The 27,713-nt window shown below is 47.1% G+C and overlaps 1 protein-coding gene across 4 annotated transcripts in view; it reads right to left on the reverse strand.

Annotated features, from left to right (window-relative positions):
• Window positions 1-27,713, reverse strand: part of DOK5 (docking protein 5) — a 134,038-nt gene that overhangs the window by 61,963 nt on the left and 44,362 nt on the right. For 3 of the 4 annotated variants that reach the window (XM_081097122.1, XM_081097121.1, XM_081097123.1), the window contains exon 2: window positions 5,526-5,633. In XM_081097122.1, coding sequence (XP_080953248.1) covers window positions 5,526-5,633 — 108 coding nt within the window. The remainder of the gene's footprint in view (window positions 1-5,525; window positions 5,634-27,713) is intronic. The other variant, XM_081097124.1, reaches the window with a different exon arrangement.

Here is a 27,713-nt window from a genome sequence, read left to right on the forward strand (position 1 = left end):
CTAAAATCAATAAAAACATACTCTTTAAAAACTGGGAGAAATTATTCAGGACCCAAGGCTAAGCAAAGAGTGCTTAAGTTGGCACCAAAAGCATGATTCATAAAAGTAACAATTCAAATACAGGATCACATCAAAATTAAAACTTTTGTTCTGCAAAAGACCCTGTTAAAATAATGAAAAGATAAGCTATAGAATGGGAGAAAATATTTGCAACCACATATCTGCCAAGAGACTAGTATATAAATTTTATTTTTTTAAAAATCTGCCAAACTTAATAGTAAAAAATACAGTTAAAAATAGGTAAAGAACATATTTCACCGAAAAAGAGATAAAGCGGGCAAATAAGTACATGAGAATATGTTCAATATCATCAGCCAGCCATTAGGGGATGCAAATTAAAATCCCAATGAGATCTCACTATCAGCAAGACTAAAATTTTTAAAAAAAGTGACAGCACCCAAAGCTGGCGAAGATGTGGAGAAACTGGGTCCCTCAAGCACTGCTGGTGGGAATGTAAAATGGTGCAGCCGCTTTGTAACAGTCTGACAGCTTCTCGTAAAAGTAGGCATGGAGCCACCGTATGACCCAGCAGTTTCACTCTTGGGATTTTATCCCAGAGAAATAAAAATTTATATTCATACAACAATATGTACACGAATGTTCACAGCAGCTTTATCCATCATAATAATAAAAACCAAAGTACTGGGAGTCATTGAGAGAAGAGTCGGTGCTGTATTTCAAGATTTTGAAAAGATGGAGACAGCTACATCAGAAGAGGACATGCTTTAGAGGAGGAAGAAACGCGTAAAAAGGAACGAGTCACTGGGAAAGATAAGCCGGTAGACTTCTCCAGAAATGATGCCAGGACGTTGGCTCCCTGGGAGGAACCGGAATCCTACTTTTGCAGAAACAAGAGCAACATGTGAAGCCTGGGACCCGGGGGCGTGCCCTGGTCACTAAGGAAGGACCGACCAAGGGAACCAGGAGCCTGAAAGGTCAGGCGGAACGACGAAGGTAACCATGGCCCCGTCCCCGCAGTTAGAGGTTCCATTTCACAAAGCCATTCGCATTTAGCCTTCGATGTACAAGTGGACCCTCTGATTTCGGTGGAGCGGGAAGACCCCTCCTATTTGCTGAAATAACAATGGGCCCAGCGGACTTTAGTAAACAAGGTGACCCCCAAAGCGGCACTCAAGACGGGGTTCCTTAGAGTGAGATGTGCTTGTTCCCCGGAATACGTGACTTCATAAAAACGATGGCTCCACAGGCAACCGCTTTTGGAAGCGCTGCCTTACCGTGGCTCTGCTCTCCTAACAGCAGGACTCCCCGAGCCTCCATAACAGGCCCCCCGCCCCCAAGTCTCCATAAACTCCCGTGGGCTGGGCATCTCAGGAATGGGAAGGAAAAGCAGCCGTCCCCCAACCGTGGCCACAGAACCTGGTGCTCCCGGAACTCGCCTCTGCCGCACCCTCCGGCGCAAAATTAGGGAAACGCTTATACGAGAGAAATTGTTGGGTTTCATCCTCTGGTCCAAGGTGAACTGGATCCCACAGTGACGTGGAGAAGCTGTGATATGACCTGCCTTGGGGGTCACGTTACACAGAAGCGAAGACGCTTGAAGGAGCAAAGGCAGGGTTAGAAAGCTGGGTCCCAAACCCGGGCCGGCAGGCGCCCCACACCATGTGCTTTGGTCTTCCTTCCACTCAGACCCCTTCCCAATAGTCCCTCGGCACAAAAAAGGAAACTACGCAGGGAAGCGCTCAGCCCCTTCGGGTGAGAGTGAAGGGCTCTGATTTCCGGAGTAAAAACAGTGGACTTGTGTCTAACGGGAGGAACTCTATTTAAAGCCACTGGCGCCTTCCCACGGTTGCAATTACACTTCATCAAGCTCACAGCCGCTCTGACAGCTGAGTGCTGGCGGGCGCTCCGGGACGAGGTAAAGGAATGGAAAATGAACTGCTCTGTATGTGCATTATTCATATATTTACCTTCCCATTTTCGCACGAGAGCACCGTTAGCTACATGTGCAGTGAGGAAGCCACCAACTTTTAAAAGTCTACAGCCAATCTCTTGTTGTAAAACTTCTAAGAAGGCTCCTGTGCAAAACTGGCATTTTTTCCTTAGTAATATCTTTTAAAGGGACACGACAGCAGCACCGTGTTCTCAGAAAGGCTACCGATTTCCTAGAGGAAAGGTATGCCTGCCTAGGTCCCACCGCCCCTGCACTGACCAAATAGCAGAATGCACGAGCCCTCATTTCTCTCGGCAATGGCCTCATTTAGAGCCACATGAACTCTGAAATCAGGTCACGGTGTGCTACGTATAACCCCCAGCCTGTTATTATCAAGATTCATAAATTACACAGCATTTAGATTTTAAAAAATGCATATCTCGGAGTCACTTCAGCGTTTTTATGCCCCTGAGAGATTAATACTGAATGTATCAGATCTGAAAGAACAGGAAGGAAGAATCGGCGGCAGGAACTCATCCAGGGCTTGGAGGCTTGATGTAGATAATTCTTCCCTCTAATGCTTTGAACTCTGGTTAATGGTTATTAGAGATGAAAGGGAATTGGCTTACCACATTCCTCGCAGATTTACATATTAAAGTCCAAAGCCAGCAGGTAGAAGTCTGAAATAGGGCAAGCTTGTCCTCAATCTCCCCTTGCTTGCTCCACATTCAAAGGGGAACTACCAGTCCACTTCGGTCTTCCCTTTGAGTCTGTCCCCAGACAACTTCCCAATCCTGGCTTCCTCGCCCCTGTCATCACTCATCCCATTTCCTCCAGATCAAAATCCCTGCTCCTGGCTTCACATGTCTTAAGTACAGATTTTTTTGTCTTCTGGAAAGTGAACTAAAAGTTTAGCACAAAGGCATCTATTGTATTCCATGAGTTGACAATGCTCACTGCTTCCCAAACAATGCTGTTCAAAGTGCCTACTGTGTGTTAGGCTCTGCTAACTAATAGAGAACCACACCTAACCCCATGCCCAAAAACTCTACCCTTGTGGACCTTACTTTAGGATGGTCCAGTGGTGAAGACAATAAGAAACAACCAAGTACTAAGTACATATGTAGTGATAAGTGCTCAAGAGAAAAGTAAAGTGAGATGGGGGGGGGTGTCAAAGGACCCCATTTTAAATCATGGAGTCAAGAAATGGCTTCACTTTGAGAAAATGTAAGCAATGACCTGAGCAAAGTAAGGCAATGAGCTCTGTGGATATTTGTGGGGACAGTATTCCAAGGAAAGGGAAAAACAAATTCAAAGGCAGGACTGTGGTTGGCCCGCCCCAGGGAAAGCAAGGGGCCCAGTGTGCCCAGAGCCGAGGAAAGTGGGATTGGGGAAGCTGAGCCGATGAGGTTAAATAGGCCACAGGGAGGCAGATTGTGATTGTGAGTCCATTAGAAGGACTCGGTGAGGGTGTGGAGCTGGGTATTATGATGTGATTGCCGTTTGTTTCTAACAGACTCTAGAGCAGCCGTGGGCAAACTACGGCCCGCAGGCCGGATCCGGCCCATTCGGCTGGAGGGTTCTCTTGCTCTCCCCTCCGCTCCTTCACCAGCAGCAGTGTTAACCTGGCAGTGTCGGGAAACACGGCCGCAGCTCCTTCTTCTGAGTCCAGTTTAAGAACCCATTGTGGCCCTCGAGTCAAAAAGTTTGCCCACCCCTGGTCTAGGGGCTGGGAATTAGGCAGCCCAGGGGCTGGGACCACTGCAGTAACAACAGGGAGTGTGAGGAGTGTTTGGAGTCACTATGCATATTGACCAGAGCCAGCCCCACATGCTGGTGGGGTGGGGTGGGGAGGTTTCTCTGCAGTATTCCTTGCTTGTCCTCTTTCTTCTCTTAGGCACGTGTAGGTCTGCAAGCAAAGCAGAGACCATTTATTTTTCTACATCATGGAAGACAGGTAGAGGGGACTGTGAAGACTCAGGTGTTTCCAGATGTATGCAGGACTCAACGAAAACAAGGAAGGACTGACGGACATCAGAGACCAGACAGAACAAGAGTCTGCTGGTATCTTAGTCTGCTCAGGCTGCTATGACAAATTACCATAGTAATTTGCTGTATATAGACCAAATTGTCAACATGGGCCCTTAATCAGATGTTATGAAGTTGCCACTTTAGGAGAATTTGCACGAAAAGAAAGATTATTCACTTTCCCTCATAGCTAGATTCCCATGCTGATGGATCTACTGGTTTCACATAACGTTTTAGATGGCAAGCAGCCCCCTGGTAATTTCTCACCAAATAAGAATAAGAGTCTTCAATATGGAAAACCAACACAACTAAAATGTTCTACCATAAACATAAGCATGGTTCCTCCATAGTCAGAAGAGTAGTATTTCCCAGCATGGGAATAATCAGAGCCTTGGGGAAAAGAAGCAATCCCATATGCTTTTACATTTTCACGGAAAGGGAAGATACATAGGCTGCCTGATAACAGGGACTATGAAAAATATCACCATGTGGAGGGAAAGAGGTGCCTAATTTGTGAATCTAATTAGTAAATATATCTTGAATTACCTTAAATTTCTACTCCTGAATGAAGCATTTTAACATACAATTATTTATTATTTTTAGTAAGGAAGTCTCACTACTACTGCTAGGAAAACTGGACGTCTGAATTAAATTTAGTCCTCAAACTTAAAGAAATAAATGAATGGACAGGACTTCCTCCTCCTCTACCTATGACCTGTTTTCTAGCCTCCCAGCCCCAAAGGCTACTCAGAAGCCACTGTCCCACCCTGTGGAAAAAAAAAAAAACTCTCGCCAAATCTCAGGACCATTGCCTAGAAGGGAGGGGGCAATTCAAGTCTGAATCCTATTAGTGTGTAGGTAGAGGTGTTCTCTGGAGACTTTGAGTCTTTGCCTGATCTAATTAGAAACAGTGTTGGACACTGTCCTGCACTAGAGTTTGAGAGGCATAGAGGATCTACCTGGTACATAGTCACAAACCCAAACAGATAGCCAAAAGGAGGAAACAAAGAAAAAACACCCAAATGAAAGAACAAGAGAATTCTCCAGAAAAAGATAAATGAAGCAGAGATAAGAAATTTACCTGTAACAGAGTTCAGAGTATGATGTTAAAGATGATCAACAGCATGAAAAAAAAGATATAGTAGCTATGAAAAAAAAACAGTTGGAAATAAAGAATGACATAACACTAATAAACAACACATTGGAGGGAATACACTGCAGATTAGGAGAAACTGAGGTTCTTGTATGAGGATCTATTCTGCATCAGGCACTGGGCTACATTCCATGCAATCCAATCCTTACTCCCAAGGCTCTGTTGTTGGAAGTGCGGTCTACTACGCAATTGAAAATTTACAAAACATGGGATTGGAAAGCAACAAGTCTTTTAAACAATTAGCAAGTAGATATTACTTTAGAGATGCTTTGTGCTTGGAAAAATGATTATTTATACCTTGGTCAAATAATCAGGAGAGGTTTTCAGAGTCAATGAACTTGAGTTACCTACTTGTGAACAGATGAACTGGAAAGCCAGAGCAATCGATCCTACCTTATGGTAACACCTAAAATACGCAGCGCGTTCATCAGAAAATTTCTCCAGTCTCTTGGGGCCTTTGCTGGAGGCCTTCTTGAATACTAACCAGCATCGCTGATAAATCTGGAAGAAAATACAGAGGCTGGATTCAGCAACACCACAGACTCAGGTATGATGTAATGACATTTGCATTTAAAGGTTTCCTTGTTGATCTTTTCACCTGTGAAATGACCAGAATCCATAAAAGCGATGTTGCACTGGAAAATAAAATTTAAAAAAAAAAAAATGTTTCCACAATGGGTGCATTATGTCATTCTGACAATTACTGGAATCAAAAGAAAAGAAGTATTCGAAGGCGAATTTATTCATGTTTTGATAACAGTATCAGTAGAAATATTTAGCAAAAAAGTCCCAGAGATAAAAATCTCAATCATTTCAAATAATACAGGCATTCACAGCACATGCTCTAATGGGAATCATGGGTCCGATACAGTTTAAAGACCTCATTGGTAGTCAAAAAAGAGAGAGCCTCTCAAATATCCAGAGGTATCATAAAACAATATAGTAATTAAAATAAATTATTTTGGCTTTTACCTTTCACAGTCATTGGCCTATCAATGGCTATAACATGGAGACAAAAGTGGAAAAGTAACTCAATGGAGAAAGGTAGTCTTACACAAATGATATTAGAATAACTGACCATCCATAGGGGAAAACAAATACATTAATTTAAAACACCTATCTTATACAAAAAAATAACTCAAAGTGGACTTAAATATGAACCAAAACTATAAAACTTTTAGGGAAAGAAAGAAGAAAATGTTTGGGATTATGGTCTGAACAAAGAGTTCTTGGACTTCATATCAAAAGCACAATCCATAAAAGAAAAACTTGCCCAGTGGAGCCTGATCAAAACAGAAGACTTGTGCTCTGTGGAAAGCCCTGCCAAGCAGATGAAAAGACAAGCTACAGACCGGGAGAAAGCATCTGCAAACCACATATCTGACCAAGGCCTGGAACCTACAGTACAGAAGGAGCTCACAAATCTCCACAGTAAAGAAACTCCAGCACAGTCAGCGTGGCTCAGTGGATGAGCATCTATGAATCAGGAGGTCACGGTTTGATTCCCAGTCAGGGCACATGCCCTGGTTGCAGGCTCAATCCCCAGTAGGGGGTGTGCAGGAGGCAAATGATCGATGGTTCTCTCTCATCACTGATGTTTCTCTCTCTCTCTCTGAAATCAATCTCTCTTTCTCTCTCATATATATATCTATTTTTTAAAGAAACACTCCAATTACAAAATGGACCAAAAAGGCATGAACAGACATTTCACCAAAGAGGAGACACAGCTAATTGAGTAGCTCATGAAAGACATTCCACATCATTAGCCATGTTAATTAAAATCACAATGACATAGCAATATACCCCAATCAGACTACCTAGAATAAATAACAGTAATAATAATAATACCACCACCACCAAATGCTGACAGGGGTGCAGAGAAATTGGATCACTCATATGTTGCTGGTGGACATGTAAACTGGGACAGCCATTCTGAAACACAGCTTGGCTGTTTCTTTAAAAAGCTAACAAAGCAATATACGACCAGCAGTAGCACTCTTAGGAATCAATCCCAGAGAAACGCAAACTCCCCACAAATCTGAGCAGGAATGTTCTTGAATGCTTTATTTCTATCCATGCAAAACTGGAAGCAACACACATACCCTTCAATGGGTAAATGGTTTATATCCATATCATACAGTATTATATATATATATATATATATATATATATATATATATATATATATATATATATATATAAACTGGAAACCTGAACAACCGGTCGCTATGATGCCCACTGCAGCTAGTAAACCACCAGATCAGAGGTGGGGCTGGCGGGCCAACCTCCTGAGGCACCTCCCCCTGGCCAGCCCCACCCACAATGGGCTCCAACCACCCCATCATCCCACAGCCCCTCCCCCGAGCCAGTTCTGCCTCCAATCAGCCCCCCCCTCCCCAATCAGGGGTGGGGCTGGCTGGCCAACCTCCCACAGGCCCTCCCCAGAGCCGCTGACCCCCGATCGCCCCCCCACCACCACATTCAGGGGTGGGGCCAGCCGGCCCACCGCCCACAGCCCCTCCCCACAGCTGGCCCTGCCCTCAATTGCCCCCCCCCCCCACCCAATCAGGGGCTGGGCCCAGGGCCAATCACTGTGGCCCCTCCCCCCAGCCGGCCTGGCCCTGATGGAGCCCCAACTGGGGTGGGCCGGCTGGCCAATCTCCCACCATCTCCTCCTCCCGACAGGCCTGGCCCTGATCTGCCCCGATTGGGGCCAGGCTGGCCAGACGCCAACTGTGCATGAATTTGTGGACTGGGCTTCTAGTCTATATATATAAAACCCTAATATGCAAATAGACCGAGCTGGGGATCAACTGAACAACCAGTCACTATGACGTGCACTGACCACTGGGGGGTGCACGGGGAACATTGCAGACATTGGCTGTGGCAGGATGGTGGAACAGGTGAGCGGGGGTGCCAGACCAAGGTGGGGTGCCAGTTGCTGTCATCAGGGCAAGCCTCTGGTGGTTACTAAAAATTCTTTGCTCCTGCGCGCCATGGTCCTGCAGGGCATTCACACCTGTTGCCGGCACCGACCCCACTCGCACCCGCTGCTGTCACCCAGTGCCAATTTCTAGGCACTGGCAGTGGGTGCGAGTGGTGGCTGCTGGCCCCAATCACCCCTGAGGGCTTCTCCACCTCCCCTTGCTCCTGAGGAGTGATCAGGGTTGGCAGCACCACTCGCACCCGCAGCCAGCGCCAGAGCCACTACTCGCACCCGCTGCAGGCGCCCAGCTCCAGTCCCAATCACTCGGCACCGTCAGCAGGTGCAAGTGGCAACTGTGGGCCCTGATCGTCACTCAGGGCTTCTCCACCTCCCCCTACTCCTGTGGGGCAATCGAGGCAGCAGCCGCCGCCACTTGTACCTGCTGACAGCACCAGCCCCACTCGCTGCTCGTGCGGGCAGACAGGGGACCGGGAGCCTTGGTGTGCAGGGGCGTGGAGGATGGGCCAAGACCTGCCCCTGTGTCCACTGCAGCCTTGTGGCCCAGAGTTCCTTTCAAGGTGCATGAATTCGTGCACTGGGCCCCTAGTTTAGGGGCCAAATGAACTATTAATACTGCAGCAGCCCTAACCGGTTTGGCTCAGTGGATAGAGTGTCAGCCAGAGGATTCAAGGGTCCCAGGTTCAATTCCGGTCAAGGGTATGTACTTTGGTTGTGGGCACATCCCCAGTAGGGAGTGTGCAGGAGGCAGCTGATCGATGTTTCTGTCTCATCGATGTTTCTAACTCTCTATCCCTCTCCCTTCCTCTCTGTAAAAAAATCAAAAAAATATATTAAAAAAAAATACTGCAGCAATTTGAATGAATCTTCAGAGACTTATGCTGGGGGGTGGGAGGGGAAAAAACCCAAAGGAAGGCTGCTTACTGTATATGTGCATTTCTAGAATTCTTAAAATGACAAAAATGTAGAAAACAGAGTAGTGGTTGTTAGGAGTTACGAATTGGGGGCAGAAGGGTGTGTCTATAAAAGGGTAACTGAGGAATCCTTGCGGGGAGGGGATTGTCCTGTATCTTGGATTTTTTCTTTTTCTTTTTGTTTTAATATTTTTATTGGTTTCAGAGAGGAAGGGAGAGATAGAAACATCAATTATGAGAGAGAATCATTGATTGGCCACCAAAGAGGATCGAGGCCACAACCTGGGCATGTGTCCTGATGGGGAATCAAACCGTGACCTCCTGGTTCATAGGTCAATGCTCAACTACTGAGCCACTCCAATTATACTATCTTGACTGTTATAATGCCAATATCCTGGTTATAATATGCACTGTGATGTTGAAGATGCTACCACCAGGGAAACTGGGTAAAGGTTCAGAATCTTTGGGTAATATTTATTACCACTGAATGTGAAACTACAATTATCTCACTCAAAAAACACTCAAAAAAAAAAAAAACACTCAAAAAATTTTAGGTGAAAAAATGTGGAGAAATTTAATCAGGATCTTAAAATTAGAGCCTAAGCCAGTGATAGCGAACCTTTTGAGCTTGGCATGTCAGCATTTTGAAAAACCCTAACTTAACTCTGGTGCCATGGCACATATAGAATTTTTTTGATATTTGCAACCATAGTAAAACAAAGACTTATATTTTTGATATTTATTTTATATATTTAAATGCCATTTAACAAAGAAAAATCAACCCAAAAAATGAGTTCGCATGTCAGAGGTTCGCCATCACTGGCCTAAGCTAATGACAGCCATCTACACTCTTCACCAGTCCTACTTGTCCTGCTGTCAGACCACAGTCCAATTAGCCACTAGACCAGCGGTTCTCAACCTGTGGGTCGTGACCCCTTTTACAGGGGTCGCCTAAGACTATCCTGCATATCAGGTATTTACATTAAGATTCATAACAGTAGCAACATTACAGTTATGAAGTAGCAACGAAAATAATTTTATGGTTGGGTCACAACTTGAGGAACTGTATTTAAAGGGCCAGAAGGTTGAGAACCACTGCTCTAGACCAAGTAACTTCAAGAAGTCAAGTTGCAAGAACCATGGGTAAGAGTTCAATCACCCCTTTTAGGATGAAGACTCAACCAGGAAAATAAACATTCTCAGTACTGTGGTTGGCAAAAAGAAGTCCTACCAACATCTCGCTTATGTCTGAATAACAGGCTCCCTTAAAATCTGACAACCACAGGAGGACTGCAATTACAGTGGGAATGACTGTCACTCTGATTGTTCAAATAAAAGGTGTGGAAAATGGGTTTTTCACTGTCATTCTATTATTGGCAACTACTTTCTTTTGTACACGCCCCAGAAAATGTGTTAGAAATCGAGCATGCTAAAGGTATGCGAAAAATATGCCACTACTGAAAAAAAATTATTGTCACTGAGTTAGGTAGCTTAAGATTGCTAATTATGCCTCAATTTTTACACCCAAAATGATAGCATTTCTAACCTTTTTGGTTGTTGTTCATTTTCTCTACAATTGAACCAGTTATTTTCCTGGCTTATGTCCAAAGGCTGTTGAGTGCCAACTGACAATTCCTGAATTTCAGTATGTCGAATGATTTCCATCCACACTTCTGTATTAAGTTTAGGGGATTTTTGTTTCTCTTTTTAGTTGGTGTTTCTTTTGTTTTTTTAAGTAGTGGGGGCAAATTGCCATGTTATAATACAATAACTGCAAACGTATGATCATACACATTCACATGCAACATTGCTTGTACCCACTGGCCAGGAAGTCAAGATGGAGTAGATGAAAACATTAGTTCATCAGAAGATAAAGCAAACCAAAATCTGGGTTATGAGAAGGCAGTTCAAAACATACAAACACATCGTACAAAACTCGACACTGCAAAGTTCAGAGGGAAGACCGCTGTCAAGGCATCCCTCTATTCTGTCAGACCTCACACATCAGCGACTCTCAGAGTTGGCCCCACATCGCTGAAGGTAACTGCAAAATGTGCATAGTCCTAGAGATGAGCCAAGTCTACTGAATCACAGCCTCCTGGGGTGGAGCCAGACACAGTGGCTCTTGAACTCATTCTACAAGTGTGCTGTTTGTAATTTGCAAGCCCATCCATAAATATTCATAAAGACTTTCAGACAATACCACGCTTCCCTCTGGGGCTGCCCACACAGAGCTCCACAACCCAACAACGCTCCAGAACGAGGGCCCCTGGGTGTGTTTTCCCATAAGTGGCCCCAGGGGCAGGTGAGGGGCAGCTTGAGTTTGAGGGAGGCCTTGACAGTGAAACGTTAATCTGTTCAGTAGAGTCAACTCCCAGTTTCACCTGCCATGCACTTTCTGTCCTAAGAACATGAGAAAAGCCACGCAGGACCAAAGGATTAGAAACGTATCCTGATGTGGGCTATAAAACTGAAACTCAGAGACACAGACAGACAACAGTGTGGTGGTTACCAAAGGGAAGGGGAGTGGTTAGTAAAGGATAAAGGGGGTCAAACAGACGGTGATGGAGATGACTTAACTCTGGGTGGTGGGCACACAATGCAATAGACAGGTCTGTAGACTCAAAATGTACACTCGAAACTTATATGACCCTATTAACCAATGTCATCCCATTAAGTTTAATTTTTTTTAAAAACCTAAACATGTCAATATTGTTTAGAGAAAAATGAAACAGGACACGGGATTCAGTGAACATAACACATGGAGAGGAGACGGTTAATGCTGACATTGTTAAAAAATTAAAAGGGTGACAATCTGAGAATAATGTCATTCACTTAATTGTTCAGCACAGTAGTTTTTCTTAAAATTCATTCATTCAATCATCCCCTTCCTATTTTAAACAACATATGATTTTCAATTAACAATTTCCTTTCAAAAGAGTTTTTAACTAAAATTTTTAAATCCTAGACAATAGGAAAGAGCAGTGTCACTGGCCACAAAGAGCAGGTGAGCCTAACAATAAATACGCTGCTAGAGAATTTGATGATGATAGTTTTCATGTTGAGAAATCCCACCTCCCCCTATGCACCAGGATTTCTCAGTCTTGGCACTGTTGACATTTTAGGCAACATAGTTTTATGTACTGGGGGGCTGTCCTGTGCACTGTGGGGTGTAGGATGCTTCCTAGCTCATGGCCTCTGCCCTGAATGCCAGGAACAAGCTCCCCAACTTCACTGACAACCAAAATTGTCTGCAGACGCTGCCAAACGTCCCCCACGGGCGAACCCCTGCTGAAGGTGAATGCACCGTTAGGGACCGATGAGGCTGCGCAATCCAAGAACATGCGGCTTTTATGAAGATCTTCGAAGGCCCAGATTCGGATAAGCCCATCCACACAAGCCACGGGGGAAGCTGAGACAGACAAGCTCATCACCCAGTCCTGACGTCCTGGTGGGTAACGCCAGATTTAGTGCTTACGTGAAAATGTGCCTATGGCTCTGGCTGGTTTTGCCAGCCAATGGTTAGAACGTCGGCCTGAGGACTGAAGGGTCCCAGCTTTGATTCCGAGATTCAGATCAAGGGCACGTATCGGTTGTGGCCGGGCTCTGGTCAGGGGCGCGTGTGGGAGGCAACCAATCAATGTGTCTCTCTCAGATCGATGTTTCTCTCTGTCTCTCCCCCTCCCTTCCTCTCTTTCTAAAAATCAATGGAAAATATCCTCAGATGAGGATTAACAAAAAAAAAAAATGCTCCTTATGAATGTATTCTGTTGCTGCTGGTGGTAGTTTTATTATACCTCATTTTTTCAGCCTTAAATTGTCACCAATCCTTAAATGATTCGACTATTTTTTTACTCTTTCCTTTCTTTAAAGCTTGATATCCTGAATACTTGCTTAGCTCTGATTTCAAATGCCTGACATGTTTATTAGCTGCTTTTCCTCACAAAGAATATTCTGGTAAATTCACCAAGATTTCCAGTGCCAAGAAGCAGCTGGAACCATTGAGAATTTGTTCAGAGTTGCTAATTTTATGAGCAGTGCGCCCCAATATGAACAACAGTCACAAATTAAACTTCCAAAGGGTGCATGAGTTATGAAGGCCACAGGAAGCAAGTTTCAATCACAAAACTCTTGCTGAAAGAAAATGACATACTGTCTCTACGTCAGCTCAAGAAAAGAGGAGAGCTAGGTAAGATGTGACCATTTAGGTCTTTCGATCTTTTCTGTAAAGAGCCAGATACTAAATATTTTATCTTTGATGACACTGGTCTTTGTTGCAACTACCAAGCTTATGATAGTAGCTATAGAATACATGTGCATGTGAATGCTGTCCTATCTTCGAATCAAACCATTTAAAAATCTGGCACCGGGCCAGAGGTGGACCATGGGCCACAATTTACCAACCTGCGGCCCAAAGTCTTAAGTCTCAACGTTTAAACGCAGGTCACCTTTTGATGAACATAAAAATCAGTGTGACATGTCCCGCAGAAGGGGGTGGGGGGGAGGGGGGGAAAGAGGAAGAAATGTGCCCCAGGTGAAAATCCCACATCTTCCCACAACTTGTACTTCAATAAAATGATATTAAAATGTTGGCCCTGGCCAGTTTTTCTCAGTGGTTAGAGCATCAGCCCAAGGACCGTAGGGTCAAGGGTTCGATTCCAGATCAAGGGCAAGTTCCATTCCCTGCCCCAGTCAGGGTACGTGTGGGAGGCAACCAGTTGTGTCGCTCTCACATGGATGGATATTTCTCTCTCTCCCCCTCCTCCCTCCCTTCCACTCTCAGATCAATGGAAAAAATATCCTCGGGTGAGGATTTAAAATAATGTTGGCCCTGTAGCCCCTCCACCACATTTCTGCCCCCACCCCACCCCCATCCCCACTGCGGGGAATCACTGCTCCACCCCAATGCCCAGGCTTTCCTGAGGAGCTCCTGCACCTGCCGACATCAGCGTCCCACCTGTGCCCTTGGGTATAATTAGCTTTATAGAGCTGTCTTATTCTCTAAAGTCACGGTGCGCTTGGAAGAAAAGGGAGCTTGGGACTGTTTCCATTTGGTCGGCATCCCCTATCTCTACCCAGAAAGTAAGAGCATTCTCCCCGACTCCAAAGATATATCCTCAGCCACATACTAGTAACACTGTGAGCCTCGCTTCTCAGGCCCTCCCCCCCTTTCACCTACTCTCTAAACACCTTAATACTCCTCCAGGATGTGAGTATCCTGCCTCAGCTGGGCAGGAGGAATGCTGAGCCTGTGCGGTGCCTTAGCCCATTAACCCTTCCAACAACCCTAGGGGGCAGGCGCCAGTATCCCCGCTTTCCAATGAGAAAATACACCACAGGGAGGTTGTTCACCAAGCATGACTCAAGGGCACGAAGCCGGGAATGAGCCAGGACTCCAACCTCGGGCTGCCTGGCTCTGGGGAGCAAGCTCTTACCCATCACCCCAGGATTTTCCCAGAAAACTGCACTCCTAGGGATGCGCACGGGTATGCTGAGGACAGAGCCGTCTGTGAGAGTTTTATTTTCATGCTTAACACAATCTAAAAGGAGACGTTTCGCTGTAACCATATGCTCTTTCATCTGGACGCCGGCTTACAGCCGAGCCACTTCAGCGTGACATTTCCATTTGCGAGTTCGGTTCCCTGGCACCGCGCGCCCACCGCACGGGAGGGCTTAGCGGAGGATTTCTGAAAGTGGCGTCTGAAGACCTCATCCAGGGCTCCAGGGCGCCTTAGCAATCTGCAAGGAGTGTCTGCGTTTAAAATAGTTGCACACTCTCTGTCCTTAAGTGAGGAAGTACTCAGTATCCTCCCCTCAGGCCCAGAAACCCAATCAATCCTGCTCAGTGTTTCTAGCGACATGGGAAGATGTCTCCTGCAACTGAGTTTTGCTTGGCCTGCCCCCCGGCCCTGCAGCCTCTCGTGCTTATTTGTTACATTGCAGTTACATCTGGCTACCTGTCTGCCTGCGGGTGTGGACGGGCCACTCGCTGGGGCGGACCGGTCACTTCTCCAGACCCCAGCCCACCTGGCTCCCGGCGCCTGGCCAGAGCTCCAGCGCCTCCCAGAGCCGTGGGTTCCTCTGTTACTTTGAGACCCAACACCACATCCAGGGCGCTGCATGAGGATGGCTGGAAGTAAAGAGCAGGAGACTCTAACAGGAGAGAAACGGGAGATAAACATAAGCCCAGAAGCTAGTTTCCCTCCGTCTGCCACCGTCTGCACACGCCTCCCTTCACAGTGTCAGAATGTGCCCTGGTTGATCTCTGAGACGGAGAGGTTATAACTTTCTGTTCCTAAGAGTGACTGTCATTGTGGGGTTTTAGAAGGCGACAGATGGAGAATAGAAAAGGAGGAGACCTTGGGCATCCTTGAATCGTAACTTGTTGGCTGCTACCGACTGCGCTTACCAAAATAACGAGCGGGTTCAGAATCTATATTTTATGAAGGAAAAAAAAATCGTTTTAATGAGCCAACAACATGATTCCAGGCCCATCATTTACATAGTGTACCTTTCATTTGCAAGGAAAGAAATGCTAATTTGAGGAAGGGTTCACAGATAGGTAGCAAGGTGCATTTTAAACTCACTGCAGGTAAAAAAAAAAAAACAAAAAACAAAAAAAACAACAACAAAAAAAAACAGGATAATTAATCATAAAATAAAATTTTCATAAAGAGGATTAAAAATCCGTAAAAGCCCCCACAGGCAATAAAGTGGTTATGTCAGTCTTTTGCTGATGGTGAAGTAAATTAGGACAACCTTTCCTGAGGCAGAATTATGTCTACCCTTTGACCTGGAAATATTAATTCTTAGAAATTTGCCCCTGAGGAAATAATTAAGGAACTATGCAAACATATGGGAATAGGGTTTTTCAGCATAAAAACTGGAAATACTCTAAATGTTCCAGGCAACTAGTTTAATTAATTCTGGCATACCTGTACACTGGAAATTGCCATAATTAAAAATGACATTGTAAAATAGTATTTATACCACAGAAAATACTACTGGTAAATTATCAAGCATAAAAAGTAGGCTGTCCCTGCTTTTAAATCAGTTTCTACTTCAATGTAAACTAGAGGCCCGGTGCAGGAAATTTGTGCACTGGTGGGGGAGGTGTGGGAGGGGCATGGGGTTCCTCAGCCTGGCCTGTGCCCTCTCGCAGTCTGGGACCCCTCAGGGGATGTCTGCCTACCAACTTAGGCCCACTCCCGGGGATCAGGCCTAAGCCGGCAGACAGACATCCCTCTTGCAGACCAGGACCCCTTGCTCCTTACCACCCGCCTGCTCGCTGATCCTTAGCGCTGCTGTGGAGGCCAGAGAGGCTCCCACCACGGCCACTGTGCTCCCCAGCCGTGAGCCCAGTTTCTGGCTGAGCAGCGCTCCCCCTGTGGGAGCGCACTGACCACCAGGGAGCAGCTCCTGCATTAAGCATCTGCCCCCTGGTGGTCAGTGCACATCATAGCAGCTGGTCATTCTGGTCGTTCCGCCGTAACAGTCACTTAGGCTTTTATTATATAGATGCTCATTCAATAGATTTGGCTCAGCTGCTCATACAAAGAGTGTGAGCTCTAGTCCATCCTTCCACACCGGCCCTCATTCACACATACACACACATGCAAACACACTTACGGGGGAAATCTATGCTTTGACTGGAAAACCATGCATTCTCTAGCACACACTGCCAGGTGATCTACCTCTGGCTTGTAGGAGCTATTCTCAAGTCTAAATTGTTGATAACTCCTAAAAACACAAAGTGATTCTAGTCCATAAAGATGCAATTCTGTTCCTTCCAGTAGAGGTTCCCTTGACGCCCCTCCCCATGGAGCTCTTCTACCTCCTTTGGGCAGAATCTATGAGCGTGGGTCCCTCCGACTGCCCTTTGACCTGATGATAGTGTTCTGCTTTGTTCTCTCATTTAACCAGTGAGTTAAGCAGAATCTTTGGCGTGTGCACTTTATATCTTTATGTCATGATTTTACCTGTTTTTGAAAATTCTCTTTTACCACATGCAACTATCCCCAAAGTCTGTGCTTTTTACCTTCTAGTTAAGCCAGAAGCATCCTTACTTCTTTGCTGGGGACTGGCACCCTAATCGGAGCCACCTCCTGACTTTCAGAGTGTCCTGCCTTCAGTCTATGTCCGTCAGCACACGCGGGGTGACGTTTACAATCTGACCACATCACTCCACCGTTTAAAACATTTTTGCGGCAGCCTTTTGCCTTTAGGGTAAAATTAAAGCCACGAGAAAACATTCCAGAACCTGCAAGAACTTGTCCCTCCCCACCATCTTCGGCTTATTTTGCTGCTTCCTTCATTTATAAATACACAAATATGCATTGGTTAGTAATGCTCAAACAAGGAATATGCTATTGTGCATAATTCTCATGCAATCAGTATCTTTCAAGGACTGTTCTTGCTATGTGAGGGCTTAACACAAGCACGTTTCCTCCCACCGTGTAAGTTCCTCTAGCCAGGCTAACAGTTCAACCAACAGACAGGGATCAACAGGAGAAAACCACATTTTCATGTGTCTATGGGGCATGCACATGAGCAGGAAAATCACAAAGACAATGAGGCAACATTGGGAATATATGTCATTTTGGACAAAGGAAGGGAAGGGGGTGATGAGATACAAAGGAAATGGGCATTTTGCAGGTAGTTGGAGGAAAGCAGAACATATACGCAGGCAAATGCTTCCCTCAAGGGGTGATCCAGCCACCAGGCCCCTGCCTGGCGCCCTCCTGTCTGCCATCCTAAACTCAGGTCAGGCTAAAGGGAATAAGCTAAGATTTCTTTCCTGGAGCAGGTCTTTCCATCTGAATCTCTTAAGCAAGAAAGGGAGAAGGTCACAGATTCTTTCTGAGTTTTTTATTTCTTAGAAACCAGCGTAAGCTCGGTATCTCAATAGGCAGCTTGAGGATTTGGGCCCACACCAACACACACAGAAGATCCTTCTCTGGTCGGAACGAAGCTGACCAGCATGGAGAGGGCCCTCACTAAAGAGAAGTTACATGTCCTTTCCTTTCTCTCTCCAATGCCCTCTGTTCGCCAGGTCTACACGCCGGAGGAGGAGGGGAGAGGGACAGGACTGTGTAAAGCAGCCCTGGCCTATTTGGCTCAGTGGATAGAGCGTCAGCCAGCCGACTAAAGGGTCCCAGGTTTGATTCTGGCCAAGGGCACATTCCCGGGTTTCCGGCTTGATCCCCCCTAGGAAGGGGACGTGCAGGAGGCAGCCAATCAGTGATTCTCTCTCATCATTGATGTTTCTATCTCTGTATCTCTCCCTTCCTCTCTGAAATCAATAAAAAATATATTTTTTAAAAAAGAACTGCGCAAAGCAGTAATATAGAGTGTCCCCTAAAATGTATACACACTTTCACAGCGGATAACTCAATTTGCACTCCTTTTCAGGTTTAACTGATCTGGAATAATAGGTGAAACCAGACTACGCTTTGAACAAAGAAAACTATTCAGTAGATGTTTTATGGCGATACATAAAAGATAAAGCTTACGGTACAAACTGGCAACAGTTGATGAATTGAGGGCACACAAATACCGAACAAAATGATTCCTGATGTTCGATATTCCATTGCTTCGCGTTATCAGCAGTGCCTGGACCAGAACGGTCATCAGTTTGAAAAAAGGCATTGACAAAAAAGTATTCATTCCTATAGACTCTTTTAAATTTTGAAAATGAACTGTGTGTTGATAAACACTGACTTCATAATCATTCAAAGTGTGTATACATTTTTGGGGGAGACACCTGTATTTATTTAGTTACTTACCATGTCTAACTAACTTGATGGAAAAAACAACTACTCTAGAGAAATGCCAGAGACATTTAACCACTGGATGAGCGTTTTACTCAGAAATTTGGGAGCTGATATTGCTCTTTCATTCACTCAACATGTATTTCCTGGGTGCCTACATGTGCAGGCACTGTGAGGTACTAGGCCAGGGGTGGGCAAACTTTTTAACTCGAGGGCCACAATGGGTTCTTAAACTGGACCGGAGGGCCGGAACAAAAGCATGGATGGAGTGTTTGTGTGAACTAATATAAATTCAAAGTAAACATCATTACATAAAAGGGTACGGTCTTTTTTTTTTTAGTTTTATTCATTTCAAACGGGCCGGATCCGGCCCGCGGGCCATAGCTTGCCCACGGCTGTACTAGGCTGTGGCTGTGGAAAAATGGGGAAAATCCACTACCTTCCCTCACCTTACAGACAATCAGTAAGTTATTAAGATATATATGCGGCCCTAACTGGTTTGGCTCAGTGGATAGAGCATCGGCCTGTGGACTGAAGGTTCCCAGGTTCGATTCCGGTCAAGGGCATGTACCTGGGTTGTGGGCACATCCCTAGCAGGGGGTGTGCAGGAGGCAGCTGATCGGTGTTTCTCTCTCATCGATGCTTCTAACTCTCTATCCCTCTCCCTTCCTCTCTGTAAAAAAATCAATAAAATATATTTTTAAAAAAATAAAAATAAAAAGATATACATGCTTGTGTGTGCATGTGTGTGTGTGCGCGCGCGCGCGCGTGTGTGTGTGTGTGTGTGTCTTAGAGTGCACAGATATTATATCTTATGCTGTTAATCACCATGAACAAAAATAAACCAAGGTAAGTGGGTAGAAATTCCAGCGGTGGGTATTTTGATGTTAAATGGGGTGATCAGGGAGGTCCTCAGAGTGAAGATGGTGTCTGAGCAAAGACCTGAAAGAGACGCAGAGAGGCAGGGGCAAGTGGGGTGAATATGTGGGGCAAGAGGGCTAGAGGCAAAAGAAACAACAAATGGGCCTTGAGATGGGAACATGACTGGCACATGAGAATGAACAGGAGGCAGCGAGTCCAGAGAATTCAGAAATAGTGGTGGTGACAGTGGGTCAGACTGGCCCTTCTGGGTCTTCTTGTAAACACTTTGGCTTTTTCTCTGAATGACACGGGATGGGCGATGAAGAGTTTTTAATGGATGTAATATTGGGGTGGGGCAAAAGTAGGCTTACTAGTACAGTTGTTTGTATGGGAAATAATACAATAATACATAAAAATATAACAATAAACTGTGTTTTGCATGCTCATAACTGTAAACCTACTTTTGCCCCACCCTGTATAATCCAGTTTCTGTTAAGTAGACGTGAGGAGCTAGAGGCAGATCAGGGTGTCTGGTTAGGGGGATGCTGTAATAATCCATGTGGGGGTGATGGGGGTGACTTGAGTCAGGTAGACATGGGGAAGGAGAGACGTAGGGAAGGGGAGATGTGGGCAGAATCACATATACTTTAAAGATGGAACCAATACCTTTATTGATGGGACTGGGTGTGGGGATAACGCAAGAGTCAAGCATGATTCCAAGACTTTAGCTCAAGGAAAGGAAGGTGTTTCCATGAACTGAGCACGACTGGAGGAGGACCAGGATTTGGGAAGGACAGTTTGAGGTCGAATATAATGAGTTTGCCATGCCTGTTAAACACCTATGTTTATATAAACACTAGAGGCCCGGTTCATGAAATTTCATGCACTGGGGAAGGGGGGTCCCTCAACCCAGCCTGTGCCCTCTCATAGTCCAGTACCCCTTGGGAGATGTCCACCTGCCAAGGGAGCGGGCCTAAGCTGACAGACAGACATCCCTCTGGCAGCCTGGGAGCCCTTGGAGGATGTCCAACTACTGACTTAGGTCCATCGGGGAGCAGGCCTAAGCCGTCAGTCAGACATCCTTAGCACTGCTGAGGAAGCAGGAGAGGCTCCCGCCACCGCCACTGTGCTCGCAGCCGTCAGCCTGGCTTGTGGTTGAGCAGAGCTCCCGCTGTGGGAGCACCTGACCACCAGGGGGCAGCTCCTGCACTGAACATCTGTCCCCTGGTGGTCAGTGTGCGTCATAGCTATCAGTTGTTCCTGGTCGTTCCACTGTTAGGGGCAATTTGCATATTACTCTTTTATTATATAGGACTAGAGGCCCGGCCTGTGCCCTCTCGCAGTCTGGGACCCCTCAGGAGATAACGACCTGCTGGCTTAGGCCTGGTCCCAGGTGGCAGAGGGCAGGCCCAATCCCTAGGTGCAGCCCCTGGTCAGGCTCAGAGCAGGGCCGATTGGGGAGTTGGGGCGCCACCCCCTGTCATACACAGAGCAGGGCGGATCAGGAGGTTGCGATGCCACCCTCAGTCACGCTCAGGGTAGGGCCGATTGGGGGCTTGGGGCACCGCCCTCTGTCACACTCAAGGCAGGGTCAATGGGGAGGTTGAGGCGCCACCCCCTGTCACCCACAGAGCAGGGCCAATCAGGGGGTTGGGGCGCTGCCCCCTGTCACTCACAGAGCAGGGCCCATCAGGGAGGTTGGGGCTCCATACCCTGTCAAGCACAGAGCAGGGCCCATCAGGGGGCTGGGGAGCTCCCCCCTGTCACGCACAGAGCAGGGCTGATCAGGGGGTTGAGGAGCTCCCCCCTGTCACTCACAGAGTAGGGCCGATAGGGGAGTTGGGGGATTGCCCCTGTCACACACAGAGCAGGGCGGATCAGGGGGTTGGGGCGCCTCACCCTGTCACACTCAGGGCACGGCCGATGGGGAGGTTATGGCTCTACCCCGTCACACACAGAGCAGGGCCCGTGGGGGTGGGGGGGGGTTGGGGCGCCACACCCTGTCACACACAGAGCCGCAGGGCGATCAGGGGGTTGGGGAGCTCCCCCCTAACAGGCACAGAGCAGGGCTGATCAGGGGGTTGGGGTGCCTTCCCCTGTCACGAACAGAGCAGGGCGGATAGGGAGGTTGTGGCCCCGCCCCCTGTCACACACAGAGCTATAGGGCGATCAGGGGGTTTGGGCGCTGCCCCCTGTCATGCTGATCCCGGTGCCGGAAGGCCTCGTGGCTTCACTAATCCCAGTGCTGGGGGGCATATTACCCTTTTACTATATAGGATAGAGGCCTGGTGCACTTGTGGGGGCCGGCTGGTTTGCCCTGAAGGGTGTCCTAGATCAGGGTGGGGGTCCCCACTGGGGTGCCTGGCCAGTCTGGGTGAGGGGCTGAGGGCTGTTTTCAGGCTGGTGGGTGACTGAAGCTCCCAACTGCTCCTTTTTTTCTTTTTTTTCTTTTTTTATTCTGGGCCAGCTTTAGCTCTGAGGCTTGGCTCCAGCTCTTAGGCCTCAGCTGCTGAAAGCAGGTATCTGGTTTGTTTGGGTTCTATAATCGAAACACTGTTTCAACTCCAGCTCTGAGATCCCGGCTGGCTGAAAGCAGGTTTCTGGGGTTTTGTTTAGCTTCTATATTTGTAACAATGTTTCAAACTGCAAGCTCAGAGGCTGGCAGCGGCAGGCGGGGAACGTTGGAGTCCTCCGTCACTGAAGCAAGCAAGCCTCATGTTAACTTCAAGCTGCCTGGCTGCCGGCCGCCATCTTGGCTGGCAGTTAATTTGCATATCGCCCTGATTAGCCAATGGGAAGGGTAGCAGAGGTACGGCTAATTACCATGTTTCTCTTTTATTAGATAGGATTCTATTAAACATAATGATGATGCAGTTATGTATAGATGAGCCTGTATATACAGCTGATCCTTGAACAATCCAGAGATTAGAAACAGTTGAAAATCTGTATATAAACTTTTTAAATATATTTTTTAATATATGTTTGTATATATTTTTTTAAATATGTTTGTATTGATTTTAGAAAAAGGAAGGGAGAGGGATGGAGAAAGAGAGAGAGAGAGAGAGGAACATTGATGTGAGAGCGAAACATTGATTAGTTGCCTCTCACATATGCCCTGACAGGAATGGAACCTGCAATCTGTGCATGTGCCCTAACTGGGAATCGAACCAGCAACCTTCCAGTGCCTGAGTCAATGTTCAACCAACTGAACCACATTGGCCATGGCTATGTATAACTTTTAATTCCACCAAAACTTAACTACTAACAGCCTACAGTTGACCAAAAGCCTTACCAATAACATAAAGAGTTGATTAACACATATTTTGTATGTGTATGTATTACATACTGTGTTTTTACAATAAACTAAGCTAGAGAAAAGAAAATATTTTAAAAAATCATAAGGAAAATACATTTACAGTATTTATTGAAAAACATCTGCTTATAAGTGGACCCACACAGTTCAAACCCGTGTTGTCCAAGAGTTAACTGTACAATCTTTTATGCACATATGCATAGTCCATGGACATGGGCAATAGTGTGGTGAAGGTCTGAGGGGCGTGGTCAATGAGAAAAAAAGGACATTGGTAATACTCTCAGCAATAAAGATAAATTTTTAAAAAAATTAAATGAAGTAATAACACTATCTTCCCTAGAGAGCTGGTGTAAGACTTGGATGAATTAGTGCACTTAAAAGATGTGTATTGCCTGGAAAGTGCTCCAGAGCAGTTGTTGGCTCGTACCATCCAACTAAGTGGTGATCTGCATGTGAACCAGGAAATACACATCTTGATTCCTTCATTTACTCATTCATTTTGCAAATATTTACTGAGCGTCTACTATGTGCTGGGTCCTGGTCCAAGCACTGAAGAAATGGCAGCGTGCAAGTCCCCAGATTCGCTTTCCTGTGTGCAGAGACAGACAAGTACCTCTCCCAGCCCCTGGCCCGGTGCCTGGCATGTGGAGATAATGATGATGGGCGACATTGCAGAGTACTGTCATTTGGTCATGTGCACTCAATAAGTCTTGGGTGCAATTAAAAAAGAAATGAGCTCATGGTGACTTCCAAAAGGACCCTGAAACGGTCTCTGGGTGATCACCAAACCAAAATCACCAGGACGACCTTCCAGTTTCATAGCCTGGCCCTGTGTCATCGGATCCCTGCCTACTTGGCAGGCCCTATCTCCCGTCACTGCCTGCTTCGCTCATGACACGCCAGACTCCAAAATATTATATTTTTCTCTGATGAAGGATAAAAGAATCTGCCAGAACTCTCTTCCCCTTGCTGTTCACCGGGCTGCCTCCTTTTCATCCTTCAGGTCTCAGGTGAAACTTCTCATCAATTAGCTACCATTGCATACCAAATCACTCTGGAGCTTAGTGGCTTTAGACAACAACCACTTCTCACGTCTCAGGGCTATGACAGGTGAGAGGCAGTTCTGCTGTTAGGATCTGGCTTCACTGATCATGGCTGGGCCCGTTCATGCATGAGCAGCCATGTCTGGGTTGTCTTGAGTTTGCCTGGGCAACTCAGCTCTGCTCTACAAGATCTCAGATTCCCCAGCAGGTCAGCTAGGGCATCTGCTCTGGAGCAAGCAGAAAAACTGTTGATCTGGGGGGCCGGGAGGGGGGCCCTTCATTACTGCTGGGAGGGGCGGGAGTTCTGTCTCCATGGACACCCAGGGGGTGTGGTCTCATTACCACTGGGCGAGGGTGGAAATCCTGACTCTCCACGGGGCCTCCTCTGACACCTCCCCGCCACCCCGACCCTTGGGACAGGGATGGGCATCTCATTATGGCTGGGCCAAAGTGCAACCACATGGCCTCCTCTGACACCACATGGGGAGGGCTAGTTATGCACTGGCAAGGATGAGAGTCCTGGCTCCCTGCTCGGACTTCACAGACACCACCCGGTGGGTGGAGCGGGCCCCAGGGTAGGGTTGAAAGGGATCAGAATGCACCATGCCAAAGTGTGCTACTTCGGCATACGGGTTATTTTGAGCTGAAGGCAACTGACAAACAGCAGACACAGGAAGAGCTCTCCCCTCCCCTTTCTGCCTAAAAGCAAGCCATCCATTTCCCGCTAAGGGTGTGACACAGGCATACGTATAAAGGTTTCCTTCTCTCATACCAGGGAGACCAGGGGAGTCTGTATAACCAGCCACACTCAGCAACCCTGACCTGCTCTACATTTCCTCGTCACCTTCCCATAATTTACCAGCCGAGGCGCTCAAACCCACTTTCCCGTTGTCTAGTCCCTTCCCCACAATTTTACACCCTTTGTTAAAACAGTATGTATGACCCTGAACTTAACCGATGTTTGGATTTTCACATCTTATCTGTGAAGCCCCCATGAAGGGAAAATTATCAATGAAACTTGGAAACCTGTTCTCCTGTTAACCTGTCTTTTGTCGGTTTAATTCACAGTGCTGAGGCGCAGCACCTGAGAGGGCAGAGGACAGCATTTTGCTCACTGCAGAGTCTCGGGAGTATTTTGCTCACTGTGGAAGTTCCTGCCTCAGCCTTTGCCTTAGGTGGGGCTACCGTCCACTCTGTGGGGTTTGGTTGACGTACAGCGGTTATTTTCTGTATTGCTAGACTGCCTCATTTCTGGTATGTTGGTCAAAAAACGGGGTTTTGACCCAGCCGGCATGACTCAGTGGTTGAGCATCAACCTATGAACCAAGAGGTCACGATTTGATTCCCGGTCAAGGCACATGCCCCTGTTGCAGGCTCCATCTCCAGCAAGGGGCATGCAGGAGGCAGCCAATCAATGATTCTCTCTCACTGATGTTTCTCTCTCTCTCCCCCACTCTCCTTTCCTCTCTGAAATTAATAAAAATATATATATTTTTAAATGGGGTTTTGTTCAGACTTTTTGGTACCCATTGGAGTTTCGGAGTTGCTGGCTTCTTTAGCTACAAGTCGGGGATATATGAGGCCAAAAGAAAACCCAGAGAAATCACCACTGAGTTGCTCTCCAGCCCTGAAGTCCCAAGGCAGCTTGGCTCCTCCACCTTTTACAGTCTCCTGAGTTTGAATTGTATGATTTATATATGTGCCTGGCCCTGTATAGGTTATACTAGCATATAATGTCCAGGGGTTCCATTGTACATGTCTGCTCACTAGTCCCAGAGTGCCAATGCTTGTGTAAGCCCCAGCTTCAGTCAAGTTTGCTGATACCCAGCTCATATGATCAAGCCCAAGGTCAGGGCACAGGCGGGCAATAAAGTCCAGGGTGAAGCCCATGGACGTCATGGCCATTGACGCGCTGCCAATCCACTGTGACGCCATGTCCTCCCCATCACACTTAATGCACCTCCAACTCCCACACACTCCCTTAAACCCAATACCTGAAGTTATCTTGCTCACTGATTGGTTTGCATATGTGTTTTCCCTTCCTCCCTTGGAGGGGGGTGGTGGTAAAAACCACATTTTATCTTAATCACCTGAATCCTCAAGGTCTAGGGGAGCATTAGATTCTCTCGTCTTTATTCATGAATGACTGAGTGAATAAATAAATGAGAAATAAATAAATGGGAAAAAGTCATGCTCGGAACCCATGAGATTTCAAATATTTCATACATTTTTGCCCTTGGATATCAAAGTACCTCAGCATGGGCCTGACATTTCCAAACAAGCCTTCACATCTTTACACGGGATTTTTAAAAACAAATCCAAGATATAGAGTACAAACATTCCAATTATACTGAGAGTCGTTCTTTTAGAAGAAACAATCACATAACCTCACTTTTTCTTAAAAAGCGCTTTCTCCAAAATGCCGTTTTCGACATCACGGAGGGAGGTTCCCGTGGCTACTGGTCACGTCAATGTTTTCAACATCAATGGGGTTTTGTTCTAAAACCACAGAACCTCAAGAAGACTGTATTCCCTACAGTCCAAAATAAATATGTCCCTGTAATTAGAAACAGGCTCTAACCACACTGAAAAGACATCGATCTGCCCTGGCCAAAAAGAAAAAGAAAAAGAAAATCCCAGATTAGAGAGTTTTCATGAAAAATGTCTACTCTGAAGTTGAGTCCCTGGAAGGATTTCAGAAGCGGACACTCAGCGTGGCAGCCCTCCATGCTTCCCCTCCACACTCCCCTCCACACCTCCCCTCCACATCTCCCCTCCACACTCCCCTCCACATCTCCCCTCCACACTCCCCTCCACATCTCCCCTCCACACTCCCCTCCACACTCCCCTCCACACTCCCCTCCACGCCTCCCCTCCACACTCCCCTCCACACTCCCCTCCACACTCCCCTCCACACTCCCCTCCACATCTCCCCTCCACATCTCCCCTCCACATCTCCCCTCCACACTCCCCTCCACACCTCCCCTCCACACTCCCCTCCACATCTCCCCTCCACACTCCCCTCCACACTCCCCTCCACATCTCCCCTCCACACTCCCCTCCACATCTCCCCTCCACATCTCCCCTCCACACCTGCCCTCCACACTCCCCTCCACACTCCCCTCCACATCTCCCCTCCACACTCCCCTCCACATCTCCCCTCCACATCTCCCCTCCACACCTGCCCTCCACACTCCCCTCCACACTCCCCTCCACACTCCCCTCCACACCTCCCCTCCACACTCCCCTCCACATCTCCCCTCCACACTCCCCTCCACATCTCCCCTCCACATCTCCCCTCCACACCTGCCCTCCACACTCCCCTCCACATCTCCCCTCCACATCTCCCCTCCACACCTGCCCTCCACACTCCCCTCCACACTCCCCTCCACACTCCCCTCCACACTCCCCTCCACATCTCCCCTCCACATCTCCCCTCCACACCTGCCCTCCACACTCCCCTCCACACTCCCCTCCACACTCCCCTCCACATCTCCCCTCCACACCTCCCCTCCACATCTCCCCTCCACACTCCCCTCCACACTCCCCTCCACACCTCCCCTCCACATCTCCCCTCCACACCTCCCCTCCACACTCCCCTCCACACTCCCCTCCACACCTGCCCTCCACATCTCCCCTCCACACCTCCCCTCCACTCCTCCCCTCCACATCTCCCCTCCACACTCCCCTCCACATCTCCCCTCCACACCTCCCCTCCACACTCCCCTCCACACCT

The sequence above is a fragment of the Myotis nattereri genome (genome assembly GCF_964212035.1).
Source record: "Myotis nattereri genome assembly, chromosome: 8".
In the NCBI taxonomy this organism is placed as follows: Eukaryota; Metazoa; Chordata; class Mammalia; order Chiroptera; family Vespertilionidae; genus Myotis; species Myotis nattereri.